The sequence below is a fragment of the Chrysemys picta genome, chromosome 1 (genome assembly GCF_011386835.1).
Source record: "Chrysemys picta bellii isolate R12L10 chromosome 1, ASM1138683v2, whole genome shotgun sequence".
NCBI classification, from domain to species: Eukaryota; Metazoa; Chordata; order Testudines; family Emydidae; genus Chrysemys; species Chrysemys picta.
In genome coordinates this window covers 248643827-248668491 of record NC_088791.1, presented here as the reverse complement: position 1 = coordinate 248668491, position 24665 = coordinate 248643827, and the positions used below count along the sequence as shown (strand labels likewise).

General features: G+C 38.9%; 1 protein-coding gene across 4 annotated transcripts in view; it reads left to right on the top strand.

The window, feature by feature from the left end:
• MYO16 (myosin XVI) overlaps positions 1-23859 on the top strand; it is a 568549-nt gene extending 544690 nt beyond the window's left edge. For all 4 annotated transcript variants that reach the window (XM_005304985.5, XM_065581026.1, XM_042844168.2 and 1 more), the window contains exon 35: positions 23038-23859. In XM_005304985.5, the coding sequence (XP_005305042.2) occupies positions 23038-23271 (234 nt within the window). In that variant the 3' untranslated portion in view covers positions 23272-23859. The remainder of the gene's footprint in view (positions 1-23037) is intronic.
• Positions 23860-24665: the final 806 nt, after the last annotated feature.

The window sequence follows — 24665 nt, the reverse complement described above, 5'->3', positions numbered from 1 at the left end:
GCCTTGGAAGATGCTCTGTCACTTCAGCTAAAGGAAACTGGTTCATTAGCCTGTGAGGTCTTTTTCTACTTATGCTTTTTTTATATCTTACAGAGAATTGCTTATAGAGGCGAGAAGAGTTAATTTCACTTATGTCACACAATCTCATGACTCTGATATATCACAGATGAAGTTATGGTAATGTGGCTCATGGTACATTCTACTCTCAATGCAACGAAAACACACATATACACACATTAAAGAGCAAATGTCAAGTCCATTTACAGGAGCATAACATGTATAGCACCTGTGACTTTTAATTTTAAACAATAATGAAGTTTTCATATAATTCAGAATTAGCACCAAATATCCCATAGAATTAAAATCAGTTACTCAGATGATTATCCCTAGTGCTGGTTGACAATTTTTGACAAAAACATTTAAAAATAGGAGTGGAATTTTTCCCACCAAAAGAAAATGAAAAGAAAATGAATTTCAAAGTGAAATTTTGTTTCAAAATGTTTTATCAAAAAATAAATTTTCTTCAAAAGACATGAAAAATCTTTCTTTAAAAAAACCCTCACAAAACATACTTACCTTTTTTCAGCCAGCACTAGTTAACCCTTTACTGCCCTTTTACAGTTCTGTGACTGCATGGTCATAAGTTTCCAGGTTCAGTAGAATATATACATAGGAAGGCAGATTTTGGGAAGCTCAGAGAGCTGATAGGTAAGGTCCCATGGGAATCAAGACTGAGGGGAAAAACAACTGAGGAGAGTTGGCAGTTTTTCAAAGGGACACTATTAAGGGCCCAAAAGCAAGCTATTCCGCTGCTTAGGAAAGATAGAAAATGTGGCAAAAGACCACCTTGGCTTAACCACGAGATCTTGCACGATCTAAAAAATAAAAAGGAGTCATATAAAAAATGGAAACTAGGACAGATTACAAAGGATGAATATAGGCAAACAACACAGGAATGCAGGGGCAAGATTAGAAAGGCAAAGGCACAAAATGAGCTCAAACTAGCTACGGGAATAAAAGGAAACAAGAAGACTTTTTATCAATACATTAGAAGCAAGAGGAAGACCAAAGACAGGGTAGGCCCACTGCTTAGTGAAGAGGGAGAAACAGTAACAGGAAACTTGGAAATGGCGGAGATGCTTAATGACTTCTTTGTTTCGGTCTTCACCGAGAAGTCTGAAGGAATGCCTAACATAGTGAATACTAATGGGAAGGGGGTAGGTTTAGCGGATAAAATAAAAAAAAGAACAAGTTAAAAATCACTTAGAAAAGTTAGATGCCTGCAAGTCACCCGGGCCTGATGAAATGCATCCTAGAATACTCAAGGAGCTAATAGAGGAGGTATCTGAGCCTCTAGCTATTATCTTTGGAAAGTCATGGGAGACGGGAGAGATTCCAGAAGACTGGAAAAGGGCAAATATAGTGCCCATCTACAAAAAGGGAAATAAAAACAACCCAGGAAACTACAGACCAGTTAGTTTAACTTCTGTGCCAGGGAAGATAATGGAGCAAGTAATTAAGGAAATCATCTGCAAACACTTGGAAGGTGGTAAGGTGATAGGGAACAGCCAGCATGGATTTGTGAAGAACAAATCATGTCAAACCAATCTGATAGCTTTCTTTGATAGGATAACGAGCCTTGTGGATAAGGGTGAAGCGGTGGATGTGGTATACTTAGACTTTAGTAAGGCATTTGATACGGTCTCGCATGATATTCTTATTGATAAACTAGGCAAATACAATTTAGATGGGGCTACTATGAGGTGGGTGCATAACTGGCTGGATAACCGTACTCAGAGAGTTGTTATTAATGGTTCCCAATCCTGCTGGAAAGGCGTAAAGAGTGGGGTACCGCAGGGGTCTGTTTTGGGACCGGCTCTGTTCAATATCTTCATCAACGACTTAGATATTGGCATAGAAAGTACGCTTATTAAGTTTGCGGATGATACCAAACTGGGAGGGATTGCAACTACTTTGGAGGACAGGGTCATAATTAAAAATGATCTGGACAAATTGGAGAAATGGTCTGAGTTAAACAGGATGAAGTTTAACAAAGACAAATGCAAAGTGCTCCACTTAGGAAGGAAAAATCAATTTCACACATACAGAATGGGAAAAGACTGTCTAGGAAGGAGTACGGCAGAAAGGGATCTAGGGGTTATAGTGGACCACAAGCTAAATATGAGTCAACAGTGTGATGCTGTTGCAAAAAAAGCAAACATGATTCTGGGATGTATTAACAGGTGTGTTGTGAGCAAGACACGAGAAGTCATTCTTCCGCTCTACTCTGCTCTGGTTAGGCCTCAGCTGGAGTATTGTGTCCAGTTCTGGGCGCCGCATTTTAAAAAAGATGTGGAGAAATTGGAAAGGGTCCAAAGAAGAGCAACAAGAATGATTAAAGGTCTTGAGAACATGACCTATGAAGGAAGGCTGAAAGAATTGGGTTTGTTTAGTTTGGAAAAGAGAAGACTGAGAGGGGACATGATAGCAGTTTTCAGGTATCTAAAAGGGTGTCATAAGGAGGAGGGAGAGAACTTGTTCACCTTAGCCTCTAAGGATAGAACCAGAAACAATGGGTTTAAACTGTAGCAAGGGAGGTCTAGGTTGGACATTAGGAAAAAGTTCCTAACTGTCAGGGTGGTTAAACACTGGAACAATTTGCCTAGGGAGGTTGTGGAATCTCCGTCTCTGGAGATATTTAAGAGTAGGTTAGATAAATGTCTATCAGGGATGGTCTAGACAGTATTTGGTCCTGCCATGCGGGCAGGGGACTGGACTCGATGACCTCTCGAGGTCCCTTCCAGTCCTATAATCTATGAATCTATGAATCTATAGCAAGTGGATGCCCGATAAAAACAAATGGCTCATAACTTTGCACTGGGTGTGGTGCTATAGCATTAATCTCATCCTTCTTGCATCCCTAAACAATATGGCGGGCTGGATTGGGTGTCATAGGTCTGAGGATCAGTGATCCAAAGGAGAGGCCAGTAACAGACTGGTGAGAAAGTGTTCCACGTGGGCGAATCTACTCAGATACTACATCTTTTTAAAAAATATGTGTTAATGCACAAGCATAAGGATTTTTTCCCTAATTGGGGATTCCAGGTTCCATTTATTCTAAGCTTTTATTTAATAGAAAAGCTTTCTAGCCCATTCTGTTGCAAAGATAAGCCTTCAAAATGTAAACTAAAGCTGGACAATAAAGCTACTCTTGAAGAAACTGATTTTTTCATTATATCCAAGTCTGTCATTCCAACAAAAGTTTTCCTGTGCTCAAGCTCTTCAGAAGGCAGGACCAGATCTGTCAGTCACAGAAGGGAGATCTGCCTCTCCCTTCTAGGTAAAACCCTAATTTCCTTCTGGGAAAATCCCTAATTTGTTCTGCCTCTTGGCAGCTTCAACATGCAATCACCAGACTCTGCTGTTTTGAGACAGAGCATTGGAATCTCTTCCTTTCTCAGACTTAACTTAAAATTTCTTTATCTTAACCTATTCTCCTTTTCAAGTGAATTCTTGGTAGACCACTGGGCCTTTCAGGGGTGCTTGGCTGCACAGTATACAACTCCCATCCTACTCTAGACACCTAGGTAAGGGGCACAAAAGCTCTTCAAAATGGAGGAGAAAGCCAAAAGATGCCTCCTTTTCTCAGTTACCTTACAGCCTTATTTAGATGGGAAATGTTGCTGCCTCTGCAATAACATAATATGGAGGACCAGCCCTGCACAGAGCAGCAACATGAGCAAGGGAGTGCAAAGGTGAGATTTATGCATTCTTTTCAGTTTAGTCACATTCCAGGAACTGGTCCCAAAGCATAGTTATTTAAAAGTTAACATTATTAAGCACAGGGAATCTAAGAAACAAACACTCAGAGTGGGAAAGCTTCAACAGGAGATTCCCCCCTAGGATGTTGGCTGGGCTTTTGGATATAAGGAGTCCACTGCTACCGCCTGTCCATGAATGGTGCCTAAGTTCCCCTCAAAAAAACAAAATATTTAGTTTTGATAATGTCAAAATGGTTCATTTTAACATTTCCGAATGTTTTTCATTTCATTCAAAACAATTAGCCAAAATCGACATGAATTCACAAAATGTTTCAGTCAACCTGGATCTGCATTTTTCTGAAAAAAAAAAAAAAAAAAAAAGTTCCATCCGAAAAGTTTTGCCAAGTACTACCAGGCACTCTGCATTAAAATGAAAGTGGGCTGGTCTTTCTGATTTTTTCCCTATATAATTGTGAATTGTTTGTCTGTATTTTTGATACAGTTGTTATTACCATTTTCTACCCTGGTCTGTGGCTTGGGAGATGAAGAGAAAGAGCATGGTGGAGAGGAAAGAGCAGGCTGGCTAAAAGTTTCCATGTCCTTATGTGGGCATCAAAAAGCACCATGGACAGTCTGTAAAGTAGATGAGGGGGACAACGTGGAGATAAAGAACAGATGGAAAATGATGGGCAGGGCAAAAGAAATGGGGAAATAATTGTGGGGATAAGCTGGGAACCAAACAAAGGATGATTCAAACAAGGTGGCTTGTAGCAAGGACAAACAGACTGAGAAGGAAGGCAAAGAAGAGATGTGGGGATATGGATAAGAAGATTAGGAAAGAAGAAAAGGCGGAAGAGAGACAGAGCAAGAATAATAAAAAAGAGATCAGGGAGAGAAAACAAAGGGGAGTTTAAAATGACAGAAAAGGGAAACGATATAGGGATAAATGAGAAAATAAGGAGACTGAAGGACAGAGAGAGAAAGAAATGGAATCAGCAAGATGTTTCACATAATTCTGTGGTGAGTAAATTATTTTATGTATTCTTGCCTTTGTATTTTTGGTATATATCCCTGGAAGACCAATGGGATATAAAAGAATTTTATAATGTACCTAATATGCATATATTTATAGTATGACTTACTATGCAAATTAGATCTCAACCCAGCTGTTACCCAGGGTTATCTGAACCCAAAGCGATGGTAACTAATCCCAGGCGGTGTCAGGAAATAAATCAGTAGGGGACACAGCACCTCCGTCTGATAAATGATTGCTTCCACCCCAAGATCCTTTTTTATTGAGTCTAAAGCACACATCAAAACCTAGCAATAGTCTAGACTCACCCCAGGTAGATATAGGTACCCGAGGCCTGAGGCGGTATCTAGTGATTCAGCAGCACGGTTCAGTGGCTAGCCTTTCTCCTAGCCACTGGGGAGTTAGGTGTCGGTCTCCTAGCTCATAGAAATCCTCTCGAACTTCTCCCAAGCTTCTCCACATTGCACATACTCTCTAAACTCTTTTATAGGTACCTCAAAACAAAGCACTCATAGTAACTTTTAATAGGTTTGGGTTTCCCTAGCAACAACAAAGAACTCATAATTTCTACTTATCGGCAAAGCAGTTTTGAGCAAGAAACTTACAAACGCAGGCACCCAGACTCAAGCTGAGCTATTCACATTCCTCCGCCTCTCCCCCCCCCCCCCCCCGCCTTCTCGGTCCTTGTTAGTAACACACGGCAGCTGCCATTGTTCTGTCTGCCTAAGCCAAGGCCAGATTGGCTGCAAGTTATGTCAAATCCATGTCTCTCATAACACAGAGGCTCCTAGAAATGTGCCACAAAGTTTGGGTGCTTCACCATAGCAGGGAAAAAGTAGAAGAATTGCCACCAAGAGCTGTGAAATCTCTTTTGGAGATTGGTTTAAGCCTTGAGTATTGATTCACTTGACATCAGTGAGTGCTGAGGGTACTTATCAGTTTCCAGTATTGGATCCATAGTGATACATTAAATAAAACTGCCATTAGTAGCCAACCAGCCTGCTACATAGAATAATATCTGGGAAGTGTACATCCTACCACAAGATTTTGGAGTACCCCTTTTTGAAATGTCTGGTTCGTCTGTCACTAGTGCTTAAGGCAGTGAGGTCAATAATGATGGCTGTTTTCTCACCAATTTCTGAATTAGAGAATCAACACACCTACTCTTCTATTTAAATAAATAAATAAACCCTCACAGTACTGTTTGGCATATTGCAGTAAAAAAGCAGCCAACATCTGACAATGAAAAATGGGAAAACATATTTTCACATTTGTTAAGAATGTATTTATTGTTTCATTAGAGCTTAAGCCATAGTTCTTATTTTGTGAAATCTTATTGCTTTCAGCAGTCTATCCTCTCAGAAAGAACTGCATATTCAGTGAAGTTTCCAGGGCCCTATTTGTTCATACTTGATTTAATATTTGTTGTCAATCACTTCTTTTTGTTGAATGTTCAGAAGTTAAAAAAAAAATAATCCTGGATACTGCTGTGAGTTGTTACCCTTAGCCTGTTGTCACTGCTCTAAATGGCTCTAAAATTCATTATTAATGTCTGTCATGTTCAACCATTAGCTGGCAGAAGTCTTTGATCATCTTTGAAGAAAAATGTGGCAATCGAGCAAGTCTAGTCATTAATTAAAAAAATCACTAACACCTTTATAGACGTACAACATCCAAGAGATGTCATATAATACCCTATATATCATTGATCTGAATCAAGAAATACCATAAATTGTTTTCAAGTTTGTTGTTTTGACAGTAATTGCAAAGAAATCTTTTTGTAATCTCACACCCAGACAAAAATGAAGAGTTATAACATACTATAACTTTATTTCTTATCGGGCTTTTCAGACAAAAATATATTGCAAAAGGCTTCATAGAGTTAAATAAGGCAGAGTTATGTTATATCTGAATCAGTGGTGTACACACATCATGGGAAATGTCATGACTATTAAGCAACAACTGCTACGTCCTTTAATAGAGAAAGTTCTGCACTTTCCAGTGCTTAACTCTTCTTGTCCTCACGTTCAGCAAGTGGAATTGTGGTTTTGCTGATGGGAAGGTAGTGAAGACTACTTCTGCCTTCTTCTCTCCTCATATATCCATGCAGTACTAGCTACACTCTGTGTTTATATGCAGAGATGGACAAAAGTGCAAAATTCAGTCCAAATATGTAACCCACTGGTGAGTGTGAGTTACAGGGCCCCTTCTGTGCTCATCCACAGAGGATGTGAGGTGCTACAGCCGCCAGTTACAGAGCTTTAGCTCAGACTGTATGTTTTAGCTCTGGAGTCGCCAGGTTCAATCCATGGTGTGTTGGCGAAGAGGGCACTCATCCACACAAACACTGAATCCAAAATTCAGTGTTTGAGTCTAAGCTTTTGATCCAGTCCATTATGTAGAAATGCATTGCAGACAATGGAGGCAAACTTGAATTATTTCTTCTTCGTCTTCTCCTTCTTGTTATTCTTATTCTTCTCCTTCTGTCATTATTATTATTATTATTATTTATTTTAATTCCTGTAGGGCCTAGGAGTCCTAGTCATGGGCTAGGACCCCTTGTGGTAGGTGCTGTACAAACACAGAGCAAAAAAACCGTCCCTGCCCCAAGGAGCTTACAATCTAAGTATAAGACAAGGGACAGCAAATGGATACAAACAGATGGGGATGTACAAGTAAACACTGAGACAGTATTTGTCAGCATGGTATGTAAGAGTCTCTGCACACCAGCAGCCTAACTATTGTCAAATTGTTTATAGGCAAAGAAGAATTTTGAGGCGGGCTTTAAAGGTGGCTAATGAGGTAGCTGTGTGGACATTAATGGGGAGTTCCTCCCAAAAGTGTGTGGAGTAGCATGGGAGAAAGCATATAGGGTCTTATTTGGAAATTTACTAAGTGAGTAGTGAAGGAAGGCATTATGAACCGATTAGAGGTAAGCATCAGCAGTGAATGAGAGATGATAGGCAGGGTAAGGATTGGTCTTGAAAGTGAATACAAGCAGTTTGATGCAGTGGAGAAGAGGGAGCCAGTGCAGGAATTCAAAGAGAGGGGTAACATAGTCAAAGCAATGGGCTAGGGAAATGATCTTTGCAGCAGAATTCTGAATGGATATGATCAGGGCAAGATTGGATTTGTCAAGGCCAAAGAGAAAGACATAAAAATGGCCATATTTGGTCAGAACAATGGTCCATCTAACCTAGTATCCTATCTTCTGATAGTGGCCAGTGCTAGATGCTTTTGAGGAAATGAACAGAACAGGGCAATTTATCAAGTGATAAGTCCCCTGCCATCCAGTCCCAGCTTCTGGCAGTTAGAAGCTTAGGGACACTCAGAGTATGCTGTTGCGTCCCTGATCATCTCGGCTCACAGCCATTGATGGACCTATCCTTCATGAGCTTATCTAATTCTTTTTTTGAACCCACTTATACTTTTGGACTTCACAACATCCTGTGGCAATGAGTTCCACAGTTTGATTATGCACTGTGTGAAGACGTAGTTCCTTACATTTGTTTTGAATCTGCTGCCTAGAATTTCATCAGGTGACCCCTAGTTTGTACGTTATGTGAAGGGATAAATAACACTTCCCTATTCACTTTCTCCACAATGTTCATGATTTTATAGACCTCTATCATATACCCACTTAGGCATCTCTTTTCTAAAATGAACAGTCCCAGTCTTTCTAATCTCACCTCGTATGAAAGCTGTTCCATACCCCTAAACATGTCCTCCTGTTCTTCTTTTTGCGGATACAGACTAACACGGCTGCTACTCTGAAACTAATCATTTTTGTTGCCCTTCTCTGCCTTTATTGCCTTTCCAATTCTAGTATATCTTTTTTTGAGATGGGGTGACCTGAAATGCACACAGTATTCAAGGTGTGGGTTTACCATGGATTTATGTAGTGGCATTATGATATTTTCTATCTTATTATCTATCCCTTTCCTTGTAGTTCCTAACCAGTCTAGTAACAGAGACACGAGATGATGAGAGATGTTATAAAGAAAGACTCAGCAAGATTTACACATAGCCTGGATATGTGGACCTAGAGAAATGTCCAAGTCAAAGATGACACACAGGTTATGGATTGTAGCTAAATTAAAGTATCTGATTGGATTTTTGATGACATAACAAGAAAATCAATGGGAATGAAAATGGGGTCCATTTAGTTGGGCTACCTTTCAAGGGTTCCTTTGAAACAACAAGATGGAAGTGATCAATTAAGTAGCAAGGAAGAAGCATCCAGTTAAAAAGAAAAGAAGAAAAAGAAAGGTTTAAAAAATGAATAAATGGCAATGAAAAAAATGAATGAATTCCACTTTGAAGAGAGAAGGATTTTTAAGTTGCTGTACAGTATTTTTATGCCATTTACATTGAAGTCATTTGCAGGAAATGATCCATTTACCTTACTCTGATAGAGAAACAAGACAGTTGTTGTCCTGAAAAATATATTTCCCTCAAGAACTGGGTAATATGAACTATGAGCACATTGCTGACGTTTTAAAAAATCACTACATACCCAAACAAATATTCTAGCTGGGATAAGTTTTACCCCAGCAGAAACAAGAAGGAAACTGTTTATCTGATATTATGTCCACACATTGACATTTTGGTGACCACCTGCACAAGGCCCTTAGGATCGGACCATTTTATATTGGTATCAAAAATCCAGCTTTGAGTAAAGTGGCTGAGAAAGGACCTTAACCTGGAAGGAGCAATGTATATTGCATTGGTGTTTGGGTTCACCGTGAGAAACGTGATAGATTTGTGAGGACATCTCATGTGAAGGGAGGAGGGCCCTAATCACAGACAGGAAGACAACAGAAGTTGCTGCATACAGCAAGACCTCAACAAATTGCAGGGAATCCATGTTTCAATTGTTTGGGAATATCACATCGACCATAGCATTGTTTTTTCAGTAGGCCGAATTCATGAGCTGTGGTAAGAAAGAATATGCACCTCATGGAACTGGCTCCTGGCTACAGAGTACACATTGACTAGACATTCTTACAATATCTTGGTTTAAGTCCAGCCACCAGACATAACTTCTAGTCAAACTACTCATTTTCATTTAATTCAATGAGCGTGTTAGCTTTTATACTTATAACTCATAGTAAGTAATAATTCTCCATTATCAACTCGATTTTTTCCCTAAGAGTCAAGAACAATTTGGCCCAACATTTTTGTAATTGTCACATGCTTTCCCTCTTTCTGATATTCTTCGTACCTGGTCAGGAAATACAGCCTGGCAATCATACAAATAAATATAGACTTGGATCTTCTGGTTTTATTGCTGGGCTCATCACAGCCCTAATATTCCTGGAATTTACACATCACTTCCCCCCCCCCCCCCCCCCCCACACACACACACACAACACAGTGGCATTGTTTGACCACTGAAAAGACTTTCACTCTGTATGGAAGCTCTCTGGATCTAATGATCTAGGTTATTGTGATCATGGACACATTGATATGTCATTATGAGATAAAGGTTCAAAAAGGCTGAACAGCAGATACCATTTACCCCTGCAAAAATTAATTGCGGAACCCAGTCTGAGTACTTGCCCCACTGAGTACCTGATCCGCACCCAGAAATTGGGTTGTAGGATGAGACTGTAGGTGTAAAATATAGGTGCAAAAAAGCATCCTAAAAATTATCCTTTTGAAAGCTATGTTCCTTTATATCAGGAGCCAGATCCTCAGTGATGCTCCATTGAATCAGTGGCATTTTTTGCCTGATCTATTGATTGTTTATTGTTTATATTGATTACTCAATAATTCCCAGTTAAGACTCTGAGCTTTGGTAGGTTCTTATCCCAAAATAAGGCCCAGTCTTATTAGAATTATTGTTCAGTTGGGAACCCTGATGTGCAGGGTTGCAAAACTCACACTTAGGAAATCCTTCTATATTTGTAATAGTTTTATTAACAGTGTTAGCACAGTTACAAATACTCCGACCCAGCAAGATAGACAGAAATAAGACAGAGTGAGCATTTGACCATTCATATATTCACCACAGAAGTACCTGGAGTGTTAGTCATTATTTTCATCATCATCCTCTTCTTCCTCGTCACCATCGTTCTGGCAGCTCCCAAGAGTTATATCTCCCAAGGCACACAGGCCGGGATACAACTTTTATAATGTTACGCTGATGCCACTATGCTTAATGCATTATTCAGTAGGGGGTTTCATCCCCTCGTCTTTTTTTGTATTTCCTTACCCTCAGGTACTCTTCTCCCATAGATAGCATCGACATCAATTAGTTGCCATGGTATTCTTGTGGTTGGACATCTGCTGATGTTCCTAATTTTAAAATATTTCAAGCTGGTATAAACTAGCATTTTGTGGTTACCTATCAGCAGTTTAGTCATTACAGCATTCAATCTTGCCCTATCTTATGATCTAGGGTTATGCCGAGTTAGCTGCTTATGCTAAGTCTTCTCATGCCTTGATTAGTTTGGCTAAGCTATTGCCTGTGGCCTCTCTCCTCATTGCTTTACAGCCTATACCTATGCCAGACCTAGACAATACCTGTACCCATAGGCTACAAGCTGTCCTGCTTGACACTATATGATGGGCCCACATAGCCATACAGCAGTCCTTTTTACCTGAGAAATAAAGAGCAAATATGTCAAAAGCAACACCACCTTTTCAGTGGCTTGAATTTCTATTATCCTCACATGTCACAAATGAACTCTGTATCACCCCAGCTGTAACATAAACGTTCTAGAATGAAAAAATGAATGCTATCCATGACTTGGATAGTTAAAATTTCTTCTGACGTCTTGGATGTTGTGGTTTATATTCCAAACTACGACTGTTCTTTGTAAATAGGCACCATAGGGCAGGGAATGGGTTTATGTTGGACTAGGATGTGGAAGATAAAGTTAATCAGAAAGAGCAAGAACATATACAGGTGACAATTATGAGTATTTACTTTGAGCCAGATTGCACCCTGCACTTACACGGGTGTAGAGTAGGGGAGAGATGCCCAAGAAGTTTTTTTATTTCCTCTCCATCCTCCTACCTTCCGCAACCCACGTAAGGGCCAGGAAGAACTGCATATCCTGGTTTCAGAGAGACTGCTCCATCCATACTCCCTTGGGGACATGTAGTGCCCAAAAGGAAATAAGAGGGAGCCATGACATGGCACATATAGGGGAATATGCTGCAACCTGTATAGGGCATGCACCCCTTTTATACCTTAGGAAGTCATTTGGTCAGTATGATGTTATCATTCTCTCTGAGGCAAATTGCTTTTCAGTGCCTGTTTCCAAAAGTGTGTGTGTGTGCTTGTGTTAACAATACATTCTGTGCTTTTTTATCCAATTTTCCAATAAAATATTTAAGACAACGTGGTAGCCTCCTGCTAACAAATGAGAACAAAAAAAAGTGAAGCCAACTAGTGAAATTGATTAGTATATTTTTATTATCCATCATGGATGTAATGCAGAAAGTATACAGACAAATGACTGAAAAATTGGATCCGTCTGTCACTGAGTTCATTGGAATTGCAGAGCCTCTTGAGATCAGACATGGTGTGAACACAGTCAGAACAAGAAAATTATTAATATTAAAATTATTTTATGATTTAGAGTTTGATCCCTCATGATGCTGAATGCTTTCACTACTCATTTTAGTCCCAGTATAGAAGGAATTAACTGAGTAGTAGTTACAGAGAGAGAGATTAACATTAAAGCAATACAGTCCAGAAAAGGATGAAAAAAGATATTCAAACACGTTTTCTTCAGAAGCAAAATTATGTTGTTTTCCAAAATAAATCAAGCTAGTTACCTAGTTGTTTAGTCAAATAAATTTTATCCATAAAAAAGAACAAATGTATTTCCATATTAAAGTTTTAACACTTCCAAAGTACCAGTAAGAAAATGAAATAGAGACTCTTTATTGTGTAAAATTGTTAGAAGATACAACTTGACATAAAATTGTACTGGTAGAGAGGCTTTGTCTTAAATTTATATTTTTACTAATTGTGTTCCTGTGAAACATCACTTGTCTGAAAACTTTTGACACCAGAGTCTTGATTATTTCTTTTATACCAAACAACAGATGCCAACTCAACCACTTTATCTGTGAGTTTTTGATGCAGTAAGAGTCGCCACTCGCTGCACTACAGTTGACCAAATCCACTTTGAGCAAACAATCTTATTGTGTGCTTTCACTAGTCAGAGACCAATTTATACTTAAAAGCACACTTTTTAAAATATATATACAAATCTATTTAAAATAAAATATTTGAATCATTCATTGATATTTGAACAATGAATTGTGAATTTCCCTAGTGACAAGGGATCTGATCCAATACTCACTGATGTCAAAGAGAGTCTTTTTATTAACTTGGATGGGAGTTGAATCAGACCCAAGGCCATAACAGCTGGAAGCAGGGAAGAATAGTTAATTTCTGAAATTAGGACAGGACATGGGGTTTGCCGTGTTGGAACTGGCCTCTAGTAGTGACCAATACTTGGTGCTTGAAAGGAAAGAGAAACTTGCCATAATGCACCCAGACATCTATGAAATGGTGTTCATGTGTGGTAGTATTCCTTCCTGCTCCTTACAGCAATCACTTATTCTCAGAAGTATATCATCTTGTTATCCCTATTTTAGACTGCATAAATAGGAAGTTTGTTACTGTTCAGAAGATTATTCAGTGCTTTTAAATATCTAGCTATGTTATGACTTCCTGTGATAGTGATTTATACAGTATTTCTTCTAAATCTAGCTGAGTATGTCTGGTGTATGAAAATAATGGCGGAAAACATTCTTATGTGATTTGATAACATGCAATTTAAACATAAAGGGACAGATTTTGCTCTCATTCACAAGAAGGTGAATACAGTCTGTATTAATTATGCCCCTGATTCTCCTCTCACGTTGGAGTTAAACTGGTATAACTCCAATGACCCTACCAAAATTATTCCAGATTTATACCAGTGTAAGTATCTGGCCTCAAGCATTTGGCAGTTATTCATGCCTTTTCAATAAATAAATTTATCATTTATGATTTTAAATTATGAGGAATCTTGTATATTACGAAATATGTTGTTCCAATGAAACCATTGAAAGTCATCATCAGTTTGTGGGAATGATTAACTTAGATCACTTCTCTGAGGCAGATCCAATATCAAGTTACTGAGTCCAAGGGGACAGTGTTTAAAAAATGCATGTCCCAAAATTCACAAGAGAATTGTATGATTCAGCTTGGGTCCCAGTGGCACACTTCTATTTGAAATGGAATGTAGAAACATGTAAACTCATTTATCATAGCTGATCTCTGCTCCCCGCTGTGATCTTAAATTACCAATGGTGGGTTCCCAGTGAAACACAGATTAACATATTGATTTGATTTATTTAACGGGGATTTTAACATACCCTTGTTATCTTTGGGGGGGGAGGATTTTTACTTGTATTTATCTTTAAATGCAGGTTTTTTTATTATTTAACCCATAGTCTGGTTCCTATTTTCCAGGTTAGTGACACCTGGGCAAGAAGGACAAGATCTAGTTCTTGGAGAGGTTGCAGTGGCTTCCGCAGCTAAAGCTGAGATTGGGTTTCTGGAAGTAGATAGCAGAAGGATTTGTCAGCTGGAGGAGGATTTGGGGAAATGTATCTGGAGAAAAGAGTTCGAAACCAAGAACTATGAGCAATTGAAAGGAGGTCAAGTATAGATAACAGACGGGAGAGTATTACAGCCTGGATTTAGTCAGATCAGGACACACATGAGGTTTGCAGGCAGATCTGGCAGTTGGAGAGAGATTCAGGGCACTAAGGGTATGTCTATGCTGCAATTAAAAATCCGTGGCTGGCTGTGCCAGCTGACTCGGGCTCGCAGGGCTCAGGCTAAGGGTCTGTTTAATTGCTGTGTAGACGTTCAGACTTGGGCTACAGCCCAGACTCTAGGACCCTGCGAGGTGGGAGGGTCCCCAGAGCTCAGGCTGCAGCCTAAGCCTGATCGTAAGTAAACAGCCCCTTTGTCCAAACCCCATGGATGCAAGTCAGCTGGCATGGGCCAGCCAGTCTAATTGCCATGTAGACATACCCTAAGGAGGGGAATTGGAGGATGGTGAAGGAGGAGGAGTTGGAAACAGGTGCTTGTGAGAGAGAGGCATGACATGCAAGATTAAACCACAAGTTATTCAGCTCACTAGTAATCACTTACATAGTAGGGAGAATAATTCCTTTAGGAATAATAATTTCTGCAGGAATTACTGAGTGAAATCCTATGGCCTGTGTTACTCAGGAAGTCAGACTAGATGGTTGCAGTGTCCCTTCTGGCTTTAAATCTAGGAAATCTCTGTCAGGGCAATTCAGCTTTTTAAGAGTTAATTATAATTTCTTACTATAAAGCATGTTAAGTTTCTTTTGTGAGTAGCTTTAAAAACTAATCAGATTGTAAGGAGGAAAAAAAAGCCACCCTTAGATACTTCTGCTATTTAATCTCCCTTGTGGCTTCCATTATGTGAGTTTGACTTTATTAATAATGTAAAATACTCATGGAGGAAGAACAAAACTATGGTAATTGCCAGAATCTGCTGATGGTTAGTTTAAAGCAACACCGTGGTAGATAAAGTCATTAAATGAACATAATCGGCAATATATTTACAGAAGCAAAATAAGCGGTAGTTACTTTATACAAATGTCTATGGAGCACAGTTTTACAGTCAATATTTACCATAGAAACTACACTGTGGCAAAATGCCAGTTTCTGTAATGGTTATATATGTTAATTAATGAATTTTACTAGCCCCATACAAAAATTACTGAAATTAAATTTGCATTTCAGAGTACTGAGCTGTTATTATTTGAGCACGTAGAATTATTTGTCTGTTTTAATTTCCATAAATGTCATTAAATGCCTCCTTCAGGTGAATAGTCAATAGAAAAAACAGTACAATGACAAATGACCAACAAATTGATTTACATACTGTGTGAATTATTTAACAAAAACTGAATTCTTCCAAAGAGAGAGTGACCCAAAAAAATCTGAATTTTGTTAAATGAATTTAAAAAAAACAGAATTACATAAATGAACAAAATTGAACTTAATAGACATTTATGTTTATTATGGAGGCACTGGCCATGGGTTTATAGTTAAGGCTGCATTGAGTTTGAAACTTAAAGCAGGGATTCAACCTCTTTGTTATATATGGATAATAAAACTTATCCCTAATATTAAAGCACTTGATCTTTGATTACAGAATCAAGTATCTGATCATTTACATGTACATCTATAAATTACTTTGAGTTAAAATTAATTTTAAATGGGTCCTTTAAAAATGTTTGCCCTCTGTGGCACCTTTATTATTTTTGTTTTGTTCCAAATGATCTTAATGATAGAATAACAGAATCTTTCACATAGTTAAAACTCACTAAAATCTTGTGTGTAGACTACCATTTGAAGATTATAATTAAGATAAATTATCAAGTGTTGTTATAATTGCTAGTCATGATTATAGATAGACAGAACCAAGTCACTAGTTCTGGTCATTCTTAATTAAGGCCTTTTTGCTGTCATAGGAACACAGTCACTCATCACCCTTCCTCTACATCTACTTTGCGTGCTACAATTCTATTGGTTGTAGTGAGTCGGTGAGATAAGAGAGACTGGACTTGTGTTAAGATTTCTCATTGGTGGATGACTTGGCCACAGCTATCACTGCTTCTTAAAAGTTGTTGGGCTGCATGCTAGTTTGGGCATGAATGCTTGAAAGGGTCTTCATGGCACTACCATCTTGGCTTCACTGTACAGGGAAGCAGCACTGCCAAGGGAACTGAGTTCAGGAGTGAAGGGAGAGTTTTAATGGACAAAAAGATTGGGACTCAGGGACTGGGAATCCTTCACCCAGATCTCACGCTTCATGTACCATTTGTCTCCTTAACACAGTCCCCTTCCACAAACACAGCCCTGCTCCCCTCCAGGCCTATAAGCATCCTTGTTTTCCTCTTCCTCTACCTTTCCTCTCCCTCCCCTCCCTCGCCCCTCCCCCCACATCCCCACTCTCAACTCCCAGCTCTCTCTGTGAAAATGCAAAGTAGGTTTTCAAAGGGCCCGAGAATCTAGGTTGCCAAACTCCCATTGAGTATTGAGTTTCAATGGGAGTTGGGTGCTTAACTCCTTAGGTCCTGTTTAAAATCCCAGTCTAAACTTGGTAAAGTCTCTCTCCTGCCAATAGATACGCCAGGCTTTCTCAGTTCAATTTTCATGACAAGCTCTATACTTATATACAATAATAAGGTCTTACCCATTCCCTATGTCCTCTTCTGCTTGTCCTTAGCAAAATATGTATTCTGTCATCACTGAGAAGCACAGCTTGCATTTTTAATATTATGCTACAGACTAAGAATCATTCACAGAAATGGTTCAGTAAATCTCTTTATATAATGAATAAACTTGAGAAAATTGTTAGCTTTTCATAAGTCAATTCATGAACAGAAAAGAGGAAAATGTATCCACTAGATTATTCTCTTAGCTGTTCACCCAAATCTAAGTATATTAATGAACCCATATAAAGATTTAATGTTTCTTGTGTATTTTCCTCACTTCTTGTTGCACTGCTTGTTTGTCTATACCCGTTAAAATACTAATACTTTCCAGACTACTAGCCAAATGGTTATTTAGAAGGGTGTATGTATACATGTTTCAGTCTCCCAATGGTTAATAAAAATAAAAATAAAAACAAATAAAAAAAGATTTGAAAAAGATACGTGTACAATTTTTAAATGGCCAAACAGATTTTTTTTCAGTTCTGGTTAACAAAAAAATAAAATAAAAAAGATGTATATCCATTTGAAACCTGGACCAAATTTTTATGTCCATTGTAAAATGAAAAATGGGGTGTATAATGAAAATGCTGACACAATGTTAACTACAACACGCACAAGTGGTGCCAGTATCATAAAGCTTCCACAGTTTCTACATGCTATAAATAGGATGCATTTGTCAATTTCTTTGTGCAGTCAGATTGTACTTACTTTTCACCCTGCACCTGTGTGCCTTTGTTTCTCAGTTACAGAATAGCAACAAAGCCTTCTCAGTTCAAACACTTCTATGTATCTTTCAAAGATAAAAATTCCTTACTATTTCATTAAAGTAATGCCATAAAATGTAATCATTTAATACACCTGATAGCACCTTAGGAGGAGTTTTTAAAGGATCTGTTTTGACATTAAATACATTTAACTCTCACCATTTATGTACAACTTTATTTATTTATTGAAGCTCTTTAAATGAAAGCTTTTAGCTGACATTCTAATTCAACTTCCTCTTCAAATGTATTAGCACCTGTCATAGTATTATGCTCAACACTGGTCTAAAAGCCTTTGGGCCCTCTTTACCTTCCTCAGTCCTTAAAATGGGACCTTATGTGATATAGCAGAATTGCTTGTTATTGTCTTCAGAGATATGAATGGTAACAGTAAAAAAAATAAAATGTACCCTGTCTTGTCAATTTGGGTTTTGACCATGATCCAAAGCCCATCAACGTCAATAGGAATTAGCCCTTATGTGAATATCACTTCCAATCCTGTGCTACAGTGATACCAACTCCTGCATCTATATGACCTACACCAGGGGTCGGCAACCTCTGGCATGCGGCTCGCCAGGGTAAGCACCCTGGCGGGCCGGGCCAGTTTGTTTACCTGCCGCGTCCGCAGGTTCGGCCGTTCGCAGCTCCCACTGGCCGTGGTTTGCCGCTCCAGGCCAATGGGGACTGCGGGAAGCTGCGGCCAGCACATCCTTCGGCCCGCGCCACTTCCCACAGCCCCCCATTGGCCGGAACGGCGAACCTCAGCCAGTGGGAGCCACGATCGGCCAAACCTGCGGACGCAGCAGGTAAATAAACCGTGTGCCAAAGGTTGCCAACCCCTGACCTACATCAAGTTCCAAATGTGCTTCTTTTCTCCCAATATACCCATCCCCACAGAAAATGGAAGGTAAATTTGGGTATCTCAAAGGGTTGGCAATATCCTTTTAACAATATATGTTGAGCATTTTATTTTCCAGTAAATTATCTGGATTCAATCTTTAGCTGGTTTTCTGGAGTATGTGACAGTGGAGGAAGGTGTAGTCTCTGTAATACTGAGACAAAAAGTTTATTGAGTTTATAGTGTTATCTAAAAAGTCCTCTAGTTAATTCGGGTAACTTTGCTGTTCTGGCTAGTGTCTTCCAGCATGGATAGGGCATAACTTTAAAAAAAAATTGTTGAAAGCTCCTCTTTAGCCAGGTAGTTGTTTGCTTTTTTTCCCCAGAACGTTATGAATAGACTTGGAAGGCTTAGATTTTTGTCAGTAAATGTTGGTAAACGTTGATTTCACCGAACACACACAAACAGATTAAAAGAATATGTCCTTAGGTAATAATTGAAATTTACAAATAAGCAAAGAAAAATGCTGCCAAGAACTTATTAGAGTTTAATTTAAGGATATTTACTTTGTATATTTTGACATATGATGTTAGAACAGAAGATGATAAGAATGGCCATTCTGGGTCGGACCAATGGTCCACTTAGCCAAGTATCCTATCTTCTGACAGTGGCCATGGCCACTGTTCAGTGGGACTGAACAGAATCAGGCAATTTATTGAGTGATTCATCCCCTGTTGTCCAGTCCCAGTTTCTAGGAGTGAGAGGTTTAGGGACACCCAAAGCATGGGGTTGCGGATTGCCATTGATGGGTCTATCATCCATGAACTTATCTGATTTTTTTTGTAATCCACTTATACTTTTGGCCTTCACAATATCCCCTGGCAATGAGTTCCACAGGTTGACTGTGCGTTGTGTGAAAAAGTACTTTCTTATGTCTGTTTTAAACCTGCTGCTTGTTAATTGCATTGGGTGACCTCTGGTTCGTGTGTTACGTGAAGTTGTAAATAACACTTCCTTATTCACTTTTCCCACACCATTTATGATTGTATAGACTTCTATCACATCGCCCCTTAGTTGTCTCTTTTCTAAAATGAATAGTCCCAGTTTTTTTAATCTCTCCTCATATGGAAGCTGTTCCATATCCCTAATCATTTTTATTGCATTTCTCTGTACTTTTTCCAATTCTAGTATAACTTTTTTGAGATGGGGTGACCACAACAGCATGCAGTATCCAAGGTGTGGGCATAATATGGATTTATGTGGTGGCACAGCGATATTTTCTATTTTATTATCTATCCCTTTCCTAATGATTCTTAATATTGTGTTAGCTTGTTTGACTGCTGCTGCACATTGAGCAGATATTTTCAGGAAACTTTCTACAGTGACTCCCAGATCTCTTTCTTGTAAGGTAACAGCTAATTTAGACCCCATCATTTTGTATGTATAGTTGGGATTTTGTTTTTCCAATGTGCATTATCAACACTGAATTTCTGCCATTTTATTGTCCAGTCACCCAGTTTTGTGAGATTCCTTTGTAACTCTTTATAGTCAGCTTTGGCCTAAACTATCTTGAGTAATTTTGTATCATCTGGAAACTTTGCCACCTCACTGTTTATCCCTTTTCCCAGATCATTTATGAATATGTTGAACAGCACTGGTCTCAGTACAAATCCTTGGGGGACCCCTCTATTTACCTCTCTCCACTGTGAAAACTGACCACTTATTCCTACCCTTCATTTCCTATCTTTTAACCAGTTACTGATCCATGAGTGTACCTTCTCTCTTAACCCATGACTGCCTACTTTGCTTAAGAGCCTTTGATGAGGGACCTTGTCAAAGGCTTTCTGAAAGTCCAAATTCACTATATCCACTGGATCACCCTTATGCTAGTTGACAGTTTGTGTTTAAACTATTATAAAGCTTTCACTTTATATATCTCAGTGTCTACTGTCTCTAAATAATTGTCTGACCCTTCATAATTTCCCACAACTCTGAACATTTAAGTAGATAAAAATAGGGGGGGGAATGCTTGAAACCCATAATTTTGCTCAACTGTGAAAATTTAAATATACATTAAAAATTAAAAATGCTTAAAAATAAGCATCAACATTACCCATCACAAAAAAATTGTTAATCTAATTCTGCAAAGCCTAGTTATGAAGCATAGGCAAAATCCTGAGGTCCTTACACAGATCATAGACAAGTAAACCTTTTGCTGATGCTCACGAGAGTTGGGACTGAGTAAAATCTGAGATTAAATTGATATTATAGTTATAGCTGATTTCTGCCTAATATGATTGAGAGAGATTATAAGGCTAATACGTATCTATGACAAGTAGTATTACGGATCACTAAGGAACTAAGCAGATTACATGTAGTTCTTCAGGCACCTATGATTAGGGGCAAATCCTGCTCCCTGGGCAGCTGCAGAGGGCCAGGACTGCAGAAGAGCTGCTGTGAGCTCAGAGGGCCAGGACTGCAGAAGAGCTGCTATATATCGCCTGATAACATTTTAAAGACAAGTGCTTAAAAATATGGTCCATTTCCCAGTGTGGACAGGCCTAAATATTTTGCATGTATTGCTGGCTCATGTATACAGTGTTTTTTCAAAGTTTCTCGCTGTGTCAAGATGTAAACTTGAGTTCTGTAACTCTCAAATTGGACACTCTTGGGAGGCAGATGCCAAGGCATGTCTATTTCTATATTATAAATTGTTTGATTTTCTTTTATTTCCAGTGTAAAATATCTATTTTTAAAGCTTAAGGTGAGAAGTGTCTTTGGGAGAGACATATACTTCTTACGAATAGAAGAGAGATGGCAAGTGTCTCTCCCATTTCAAATATAGCATGAAGAGTATCACCTTCACCTCCAGTAGATCATCTCAATACATTCCCTACATACCAAGGTGCCCTTGCTATAAGTGGGTGCATCTCCATTGGTTTTATAGAGAGTTGCACATTGTTTGCAACAGGCTGAATTTGTCCCACGGTGATATGCTTTGCCATTTCGGGAGGAAGAGCTACCATTTCCACACACACTTGTAGATCTATAGATTCACATCAGGATGGGCCACTAATTTACCCAGAATGATTGGTGATATTTGATGCTACCTGAATCTAATCCAACCGATACCATCTCACCCCCTTTTAGCAGGCTTAGTAAATAGCATCACTAGGGTGTAAAACAACAGATTAACAAAACTTTAGCATCCAGAATTTATCAGTGTGAAAGATCGCATCTAGGTAGCAATGAGCTACAAAACAGTAATGCATTGAAATGTAACCTTAAGCCTAAAACTGTTGGGGGGGAGGGTGTCAAAGGGGGCACTCTTGCTGTTCTATACATCAAAACTTCTGAGGACTGTTTGCTTTATGTATAGTAAAGGTTCTGTGCCACCTATCTGTTCAGTTGAGTACAATGAAATGAGAGCAGTAGCCAGCTCCTCACCATCTAGAAAGACTTGAGCTTGGTCACATTGAAGGAGTTTTAGAATTTCCATTCATGATGTGAGGATAAGCTTTTAATCTCCTCCTGTGTGTGTGTACTCAGCAAAAATTGATAGAATCTGTAGAGTGGGGAGTAGTTACCTCATAGCACAGGGTCATTCAATATAACAATATCAATTATAAGTCCAATTCATGGCTATATTTCGAAAGTCATTATTTGTATAATGCCATGTATGTGCATGAACGCTTTACAGACCAACAAAACACATAGGGCCTGATTCTACTTCTCATTTCCACTGATGCAAACCTCTGGTAACTCCACTCCAGACTATGGAGTCAGCCTCATTTTCTCTGCCTGGTCAAATGACTATTTATATATTTTATCCAAAGTGGAACAACTTCAATAGGAGATAGTGAGGGAGCCCCACCGCATAGCACTCACCTGGGATATGGAAGATCTGAGTTCAAATCCCTGCTCCAAATCAGGCAGCATGAGGATTTGAACCTGGTCTCTAACGTCCTGGGTCAGTGTTCTAACAACTGGAATAAAAGAGGTGTGGAGGAGCACTGGCACCACTAACGCCTCACTTTATCCAGGTTAGTTGGATCAGGCCTTGCAAGCAAGATAGGCAGGGAATGCTTAATTTGTGAATTCTGCCAAGGTTTAGGTGTGTGCACTGGCAGAAATTTAGGCATCTCCAATGTTTAGCTACAGCTAAGTGGAAGTTTTGAGGATCTCAGTGGCACATAAATGTGGGACTTAGTGGCAGGTAGTTAGGCACTTACATCTCTTGGTGGATCTAGCAGCAGGCCAAGAGTTCCTGTACTGAAAAGCATCCAGTGTAAGCTTTATGATTTTACATTACCAATATAATTAACGGTAGATGCATTCTTCTTTTCTTTCCCTTCTTATTAACAGGTTATCCACCAGCTCAGACTTTCAGAGAACGAGAGCGCTGCACTGCAGGAACTCCTGGACTGGAGGCGAAAGCTGTGTGAAGAGAGAGGAGACTGGCAGAAAATCCTGCACAACACTGAGCAAAGAATCACAGCTCCTCCCCCACCTCCCTGTAAAAAGCCAACTCTGCTGAAGAAGGCAGAAGATACACCCTGCAACAGACTGTCTTCAGGGATCTGGGATACCACTATGTGATTTCAATTTGTTTGTGGAGTATTAGAAGCAAAACCATCTAATGATTTCAATCTGCAGAGTCAGCAGGTTTCTGCCCCTGCAATGCATGCAGGATTTTCTACAAACATCCATTCAAGAGCACAGGAAGCAGGAGTTACATAGATCTGTTGTGTGTGTGTGTGTGTGCGTGTGTATATATGTGTGTTTATTTCCTTTTTTATATATGGAGACAAACTGCACTATAAGTACATAGTTTAAAAATACAAGATAGTTACCTACTGCTCTCCCATGGACAATGAACAAATTCTGTGTTAAGTGAGTGAGGATAGGGAGACGTAATTGGCAAACAATTTGGAGAGATTGGGGAAGTTTGTGTGCACACTGTACAGCTGTTTTATATAGTACAATAATATGATGTTTCTTGTATCTCAATGAATGGTTTTATTATATTACCTATACATATATAATAGTTCTTTGTAGATGTCTGTGTTTTATTGGAATTGCAAACATGATAATTATTTACATGTTTATTACTGGTATTTTACAACTTTATGCAATTGGTGCTGTTGTTCTTTCTTCAGAATACAGGTAATAAATACAGTACTGGTATTTTTTTTTCATGGTTTATCCTTAATAATGTACCTAAAGTTTCCACACTGCGGTGGTGTTCTAGCACTGGCAATGTCAACCTTAGCATCAGCTCTTGAAACCCTTGCAAATGTGCCAGTGATGGTTAATGCTGTTCACATTCAAGAATTAGAGAGCTCTGCTTCTTTATTATGCCCCTCTGTTTCTGAATGAGTGGACTGTGAATATATGTAATTTCATCTCAAAACTTATTTCTTCCTGGGTTATGTGAAATAATGATGTACTCATTTAAACTGTAAGTCTGGTTATAATTCATAGCTGATTATGTATAAAGTAAGGAGTCAGTGGAAAGATACATAATAGTAACTAGGTATGAAAGTACAACTTTGATTTACTGGTCTAAGCCACAAGGCTTCATGGAGATGGGTGTATCAAAGGATTATGCCCCTATAGTGGTACAAAGCATGGTTCATTTATACCTTAGATTTCATGTAATAAAATGGTCTCAGATATTGGAGATTCTGGTTGGAGAACATGAGTTCTCTGAGCAATGATACTAATCTGAGAATAACGTGCTGCTGGAAAATAGTTTGCTACTGTATGGCAGTCTCTGAAATATTTATTTGCCATTAAAATGGCATAATTTATGTATCAACACACACAATATATAAAAAAACTTATTTTGTCAGAGGCTGCTTGCTTTAGGTCCTTGGCCTATCTAAAGCTAATGTGAGGCACTCTTCCTGGTGGCCTGCCTCTCTCACCCCTATGAGGGAGATAAGGGAAAAGGGATATATATATATCAGATATGTTTGCTACCTGTGTCA